Source organism: Triticum dicoccoides, chromosome 7A (assembly GCF_002162155.2).
Source record: "Triticum dicoccoides isolate Atlit2015 ecotype Zavitan chromosome 7A, WEW_v2.0, whole genome shotgun sequence".
Classification (NCBI taxonomy): Eukaryota; Viridiplantae; Streptophyta; class Magnoliopsida; order Poales; family Poaceae; genus Triticum; species Triticum dicoccoides.
Window position 1 is genome coordinate 98,447,837 of NC_041392.1, and position 7,726 is coordinate 98,455,562.

General features: G+C 48.4%; 1 protein-coding gene across 1 annotated transcript; it reads left to right on the forward strand.

The window, feature by feature from the left end:
* The first annotated feature begins 1,503 nt into the window (after positions 1-1,503).
* LOC119329492 (L-type lectin-domain containing receptor kinase IX.1-like) lies at positions 1,504-3,639 on the forward strand. Its single transcript, XM_037602549.1, has 3 exons — positions 1,504-2,269; positions 2,364-2,898; positions 3,006-3,639. Exons 1-3 carry the CDS (start codon positions 1,504-1,506, stop codon positions 3,637-3,639), a joined length of 1,935 nt encoding a protein of 644 aa, XP_037458446.1.
* Positions 3,640-7,726: the final 4,087 nt, after the last annotated feature.

Consider the following 7,726-nt stretch of genomic DNA (forward strand, 5'->3'; position numbering starts at 1 on the left):
AGTCTAGTAAAATCTGCTGTAGATAGTGGTCTAGTGTTGGGCAGTACACAGGAGGAAATTGACAGGTCTATAAATTCTATTAAAGCAAGAGAACTTGCTCAAGCATTGCTTTATGAAGCTGCTCAGAAAAAGAAGTTAGCTGCTCATGAGAAGGAGCAGTCTTCGAGTGTCGAGTTAAGCTCCTTTCTTTTCCTCTGGCTACTAAGATGTTTCAGTTCGCCAGGTTGTCTCTTGCCTGCTCATGGATTCAGCAGGCAGTTCAAAAGGTTGACCTATTTGGGAATCTCCGGATCTATGCTTATTTTCAAGAGACAACCTGGCGAACTGAAACATCTTAGTAGCCAGAGGAAAAGAAAGCAAAAGCGATTCCTGTAGTAGCGACGAGCGAAATGGGAGCAGCCTAAACCGTGAAAACGGGGTTGTGGGAGAGCAATACAAGCGTTGTGCTGCTAGGCGAATGACTATTCATGATTCCATCACTTTGCAATGAAAAGAGGAATGTTTGTTATGGTAAAACTTCGTTTAAAACGATGTGGTAGAAAGCAACGTGTGACTTGAAGGACATGATTGATTGTGGATTTTGCTATCCATCGTTTTCCATAGTAATGAAAATGCTCTTGGCTCGACATAGGCATTATAATAAAGAGTAGGTGAATCAACTTACTAATTAAAAAAATTAGTAGAACTTCCTCTTTGGAATAGAAATTGGCTATTTCTACATAGGGAAAGCCGTGTGCAATGAAAAATGCAAGCACGATTTGGGAAGGGATTTTTCTCTATTGTAACAAGGAAAAATTATCTACTCCATCCGACTAGTTCCGGGTTCGAGTCCCGGGTGATCAGGGTTGATGCTGTGATGCGAAGGGAAGGGGCCACTCAATTCAATTCAATGTCGTAATCCGACCTGGCTTCTCCTGTCCGCACTTGGGACAGATTGATACTCGTTTTTTGCTGGATTTGAACTTGCTTAAAAAGAAAGGGCTCAGCTTCCGCAAAAGTGATCGATGGAGAAGCTCAAAAGTCTCGAGGCAATGAAGTAGAAATTGTTATTTCGGTTTTAGTTCTCATATTATTACCCCAAAACTTTCATGTTTCATACAACCAAATTTTATTAAAATATATTGTAAAACATTCCGTCAATGACGTGACGGTATCTAGTAAAAATTAGTAATCACCACCTTCGGCAACGACGTCCATGTAAACAGATGTCATGGCTTACACTAGCAAAGCAACCAGCAGGCAGCATTGGTGCATCCGTCACCGGAATAGCTCCATGCATGCATTCCTCACAGAACGAATACTAAACGCGCATTGTAGTGTCCTCCTACGGCTTGCTTGTTGATTTCTTTCTTAATTTGATCCAAATTCTCTTCTTAGAAGGAAGTAGTATAAATAAAAGACTCGACTGTCAATGCCAGCACCAATTCCAAAGCCTGGCGCTCACTGAATTTCGATGTCATGGCAATGGACAAGCTAGAAGAAACACACTCTGGCCAGCCAGCCATGGCTCCGCGCCGCTTCTTGCTCCTGGCCGTGGCCGCCTCGCTCGGCGCAGCTAGTGCTGCCGCCTCTGTTGACTACACACCGTATGTCCGGGCTTCTGTCTGCTCGGACAGCAACTACACCGACGGCAGCCCGTACGAGGTCCAGCTCGACAACCTTCTCCACGACCTCCGGGACGGCGCAATTGGGAATGGCGGCTTCTTCCAGACCGACAAAGGCCACTGGCCAACCCATGTATACGGCCAGGCCATGTGCTACGTCGACTGCGACTGGTCAATGTGTGAGCTCTGCCTGCAGGTGGCGCCGTCCTACGTGATGACCAAAGGATGCCCGAACAACAAAAGGGGCGCCATCATGTACGACTGGTGCTACCAACGCTACTCAGACGAGCAATTCTTCGGCCACGGCGACTTCTTCGAACATGGGATGAGCGCACAAGGTGGGAGCAACGGCGACGACGCGGTCTCCATGAACCAGACGATGTGGGAGCTGGTGACCGGGCTCATAGCGGAGGCTGCGGGGTCGCCGCGGCGGATCGCCAACGGGAGCCAGACGTACGTGGACTCGAGAGGTAACTCCCAGGTGATGTACGGCCTGGTGCAGTGCGCCCTAGGCTTTTCGCCGAGCGAGTGCACCAACTGTCTTAACACCACACTGGCGAGCATGCCCGGAACCGCCACCACCGCTAAGTTCAGGAGGTACGGCTGCTACATCACCCACGCGCCCGATCCCATCGACGTCTCCACGCCTCGTCCGCAATCTGCAGGTAAGGTCCTTGTTCAAAATGTACGTTGTACGGTAATCTTCACAGACGCCTTCATGCATTTTCGTTGAGCTCTTTTCGTTTGTGCATTGATCAGGAGGTCCGCGCCGCCCAAACCGACGGCTCGTCGTGGCGGTGTGCGCCGCTTCGGGTTCCGTCTTCATGTTGATCTGCATCAGCATCTCGGTACGGCTCCTTTTGCGCCGTCTAGAGAGAAGAACTCATTCTCCCAGGGTAGCGTCTAACGAAGCCGATGAGGCCATGGAACACGAGTTCAGGCAAGGGACCGGGCCCAGGCGATTCTGCTACAGCGAGCTGGCAGCTGCCACGGACAACTTCTCGGACGCCAAGAAGCTCGGAGAAGGCGGGTTCGGCCCAGTGTACAGAGGGTTCCTGAAGGACCTGAGGATGGAGGTGGCTATCAAGAGAGTGTCCAAGGGCTCTAGGCAAGGGAGGAAGGAGTACGCCTCCGAGGTGAGGGTAATAAGCCGGCTTCGGCACCGCAACCTCGTGCAGATCATTGGCTGGTGCCACGCCGGCCGCGAGCTCCTCCTGGTCTACGAGCTAATGCAAAATGGCAGCCTCGATCTTCACCTTTACAGTGCGGACAATGTACTATGGTGGCCAGTCAGGTCAGGTGACCTTCCTCCTGATGGTATAATTGTTCGAAGTATAGTGTAAAAAACGTTTTTATATTTTGGGATGGAGGGAGTAGTACTTAATGGTTATTATGGTTCAGGCATAGGATCGTGCTGGGGATCGGCTCTGCGCTTCTCTACCTGCACCAAGACTGGGAGCAGTGCGTCCTGCACAGGGACATCAAGACGAGCAATGTGATGCTGGACGCGTCGTTCAACGCCAAGCTCGGCGACTTCGGGCTCGCCAGGCTCGTCGACCACGACAGAGGGGCGCACACGACGGAGCTCGCCGGCACGCTGGGGTACATGGACCCCGAGTGCACCATCACCGGCAGAGCCAGCACCGAGTCGGATGTCTACAGCTTCGGTGTCGTCTTGCTTGAGATCGCGTGCGGACGGAGGCCTACCACGGCTCGACCGGACGGCACGCTCATCCACCTGGCACAGCGGGTGTCAGAGCTGCATGGGCAAGGGAGGATACTTGACGCGGCCGACCCACGGCTGGATGGCAACTTCGATCTCCAAGAGATGGAGTGCGTGCTGGTAGTCGGCCTCTGGTGCGCGTGCCATGATCAGAGCCTAAGGCCGTCCATAAGGCAGGCCGTCAATGTGCTACGACTGGAGGCGCCGCTCCCCGAGAGGATGCCGCCGGTTGGCCAAGCGGCCGGCCCTCTTCTCATGCCGGACTCCGATAGTACGGGTCACAGCTCCAGCTCCACTCAGCAGCTAATATGATGGATGTTACTGTGTGCTCGGTTGCATTTGCAATCACACGCTCGCTTCAGTTTGGGCAGTTTGGATGTTGTACAAAAGAAAGGACAGAGCCACGGAGACGGCAGACTTGTGTTAACCCGCACAAGCATCTGTCTTTCCTTTTTTGTAGTACAGACATCTTTGAGTCATCGTTCGTTCCCCCCGAGCAACCTCCGGAACACAAACAAGATGAGCGTGGTTTTCATTGGTCCGGATCAGACAAAACAACAGGGTCAAGTGCAAGGTCAATTTAGATTTGGTTTGTCGTCCTTTTGAGCAGGGAGGACTCGACGTGCTCAACACTACTAAATTCACAAAAGGGATCTGCCTAAGATGGCTTTGGTTCGAGTGAACGGAACGCTCAAAGATGTGGGTTAGTTTGGGCAACCCATGTGACGAACATAATCTTAACCTCTTCTATGCTTCAACAACTGTCACATTGGGAATGGTGCGAAGACGCCATTTTTTGGATGCGCCATGGATCAATAACCGGAAGACAAGGACATTGTGCCCATCATTTTTGAGGCACCATCGTGGAAAAGTTGGAAAATAAAGGAGGCTCTTTCCAATGAGGCTTGGGTGTCCAAGGTCAAGTTGTTAGCGAACTTCACCTTCAAGCACATTCACCAATTTGTGACCCTCTCGACAACCATCCATGGCTTTCAACTTGACGCTCATGCCGAGGCCGAGATTGGAAGCACATAGACGATGGGCATTAATCCGCAGTTTCCGCTTACGCGGCCCAATTCATGGGCACCTTCTACTCCCCCATGGAGCATGCGGTGTGGAAATCTTGGGCCCTCCTGAAAGTAAAATTATTCGTTTGGTTGGCCACTCAAGATAGGCTTTGGACTGTGGATAGGTTGGCCGAGCGTGGCTGACCGAATTGTGGGCTTTGCCCTATGTGCAAGCGAGAGCAAGAATACAGGGCGCATATTTTCTTCAAGTGTCACTTCACTAAACCGCTTTGGATCTTAGTTAAGGATTGACTTCATTTAGTGAGCATCGACACCAACAATTGGCATCTCGAGAGGTCCGTCAAGGACTGGTAGGTCAAGTAGTCGAACTCTTCCAACCTCGATAGGAAGGCAATGACTTCCATCACCACGCTTGTGTGTTGGACTATTTGGAACGAAAGAAATGCACAGGTTTTTCACAACAAGAGTGCACCGCCGCTGATTTTGATATGCGCCTTAAAAGATGAAGCTTGGCTGTGCGTGATCGCGGGCGCAAAGAAATTAGGTGCCATCTTATCAGGATAGTAATCCCATTGTTTGTTGGGTCTTGTAACTTTGAAGTGTTATCTCTCGCTTAGAGCATCTACAAACCAAGCCCATATATCCTCCTCAAATGTTCGGGCGGCCAATCCATGTTGGGTTTCGTAGTAATTTCAAAATTTTCCTACGCACACGCAAGATCATGTGATGCATAGCAACGAGAGGGGAGAGTGTTGTCTACGTACCCACGCAGACCGACTGCGGAAGCGTTGACGCACCGTAGAGGAAGTAGTCGTACGTCTTCACGATCCAACCGATCAAGTACCGAAACTACGGCACCTTCGAGTTCGAGCACACGTTCAGCTCGATGACGATCCCCGGACTTCGATCCAGCAAAGTGTCGGGGAAGAGTTCCGTCAGCACGACGGCGTGGTGACGATCTTGATGCACTACAGCAGCAGGGCTTCGCCTAAACTCCGCTACAGTATTATCGAGGAATATGGTGGCTGGGGGCACCACACACGGCTAAGGAATAGATCACGTGGATCAACTTGTGTGTTCTAGGGTGCCTCTACCTCAGTATATAAAGGACTAGAGGGGGGAGGCTGGCCGGCCAAGCTTGCCGCGCCAGGAGAGTCCTACTCCCTCTGGGAGTAGGATTCCCCCCCCCCCCCAATCCTAGTTGGAATAGGATTCGCGGAGGGGGAAAAGAGGAGGAGGGGGCCGGCCACCTCTCCTAGTCCTAATAGGACTAGGGGAAGGGGGAGGCGCGCAGCCCATCTAGGGCAGCCCCTTCTCTTTTCCACTAAGGCCCACTATGGCCCATATAGCTCCCGGGGGGTTCCAGTAACCCTCCCGGTACTCCGGTAAAATCCCGATTTCACCCGGAACACTTCCGATATCCAAACATAGGCTTCCAATATATCAATCTTTATGTCTCGACCATTTCGAGACTCCTCGTCATGTCCGCGATCTCATCCGGGACTCCGAACTCCTTTGATACATCAAAACTCATAAACTCATCATATAATTGTCATCGAAATCTTAAGCGTGCGGACCCTACGGGTTCGAGAACAATGTAGACATGACCGAGACACGTCTCCGGTCAATAACCAATAGCGGGACCTGGATGCCCATATTGGCTCCTACATATTCTACGAAGATCTTTATCGGTCAGACCGCATAACAACATACGTTGTTCCCTTTGTCATCGGTATGTTACTTGCCCGAGATTCGATCATCGGTATTCCAAATACCTAGTTCAATCTCGTTACTGGCAAGTCTCTTTACTCGTTCTGTAATACATCATATCGCAACTAACTCATTAGTTGCAATGCTTGCAAGGCTTATGTGATGTGCATTACCGAGAGGGCTCAGAGATACCTCTCCGACAATCGGAGTGACAAATCCTAATCTCGAAATACGCCAACCCAACATCTACCTTTGGAGACACCTGTAATGCTCCTTTATAATCACCCAGTTATGTTGTGACGTTTGGTAGCACCCAAAGTGTTCCTCCGGCAAACGGGAGTTGCATAATCTCATAGTCATAGGAACATGTATAAGTCATGAAGAAAGCAATAGCAACATACTAAACGATCGGGTGCTAAGCTAATGGAATGGGTCATGTCAATCAGATCATTCAACTAATGATGTGACCTCGTTAATCAAATAACAACTCTTTGTCTATGGTTAGGAAACATAACCATCTTTGATTAACGAGCTAGTCAAGTAGAGGCATACTAGTGACACTCTGTTTGTCTATGTATTCACACATGTATTATGTTTCCGGTTAATACAATTCTAGCATGAATAATAAACATTTATCATGAAATAAGGAAATAAATAATAACTTTATTATTTCCTCTAGGGCATAGTTCCTTCAGTCTCCCACTTGCACTAGAGTCAATAATCTAGTTCAAGGTGTGAACATGTTTTGCTTGTGAGATAATTTTAGTCAACGGGTCTGCCACATTCAGATCCGTAAGTATTTTGCGAATTTCTATGTCAACAATGCTCTGCACGGAGCTACTCTAGCTTATTGCTCCCACTTTCAATATGTATCTAGATCGAGACTTAGAGTCATCCAGATCTGTGTCAAAACTTGCATCGACGTAACTTTTTACGACGAACCTTTTTGTCACCTCCATAATTGAGAAATATTTCCTTATTCCACTAAGGATAATTTTGACCGCTGTCCAGTGATCTACTCTTAGATCACTATTATACTCCCTTATTTAACACAGTGTAGGGTATACAATAGATCTGGTACACATCATGGCATAATTTATAGAACCTATGGCTGAGGCATAGGGAATGACTTTCATTCTATTTCTATCTTCCGCCGTGGTCGGGCTTTGAGTCTTACTCAATTTCACACCTTGCAACACAAGCAAGAACTCTTTCTTTGACTGTTCCATTTTGAACTACTTCAAAATCTTGTCAAGGTATGTACTCATTGAAAAACTTATCAAGTGTCTTGATCTATCTCTATAGATCTTGATGCTCAATATGTAAGCAGCTTCACCGAGGTCTTTCTTTGAAAAACTCCTTTCAAACACTCCTTTATGCTTTGCAGAATAATTCTACATTATTTCCGATCAACAATATGTCATTCACATATACTTATCAGAAATGCTGTAGTGCTCCCACTCACTTTCTTGTAAATACAGGCTTCACCGTAAGTCTGTATAAAACTATATGCTTTGATCATCTTATCAAAGCGTATATTCCAACTCCGAGATGCTTGCACCAGTCCATAGATGGATCACTGGAGCTTGCTTATTTAGTTAACACCTTTAGGATCGACAAAACCTTCTAGTTGCATCGCATACAACTCTTCTTTAGTAAAT

What these genes read in the sequence shown, in the direction of transcription:
- LOC119329492 (XM_037602549.1), top strand. Translation starts at nt 1,504, where the DNA reads ATGGCTCCGCGCCGCTTCTTGCTCCTGGCCGTGGCCGCCTCGCTCGGC. An exon ending in GCCTCGTCCGCAATCTGCAG is followed by an intron (nt 2,270 to 2,363) that starts GTAAGGTCCTTG and finishes TGCATTGATCAG; the next exon opens with GAGGTCCGCGCCGCCCAAAC. An exon ending in GTACTATGGTGGCCAGTCAG is followed by an intron (nt 2,899 to 3,005) that starts GTCAGGTGACCT and finishes ATTATGGTTCAG; the next exon opens with GCATAGGATCGTGCTGGGGA.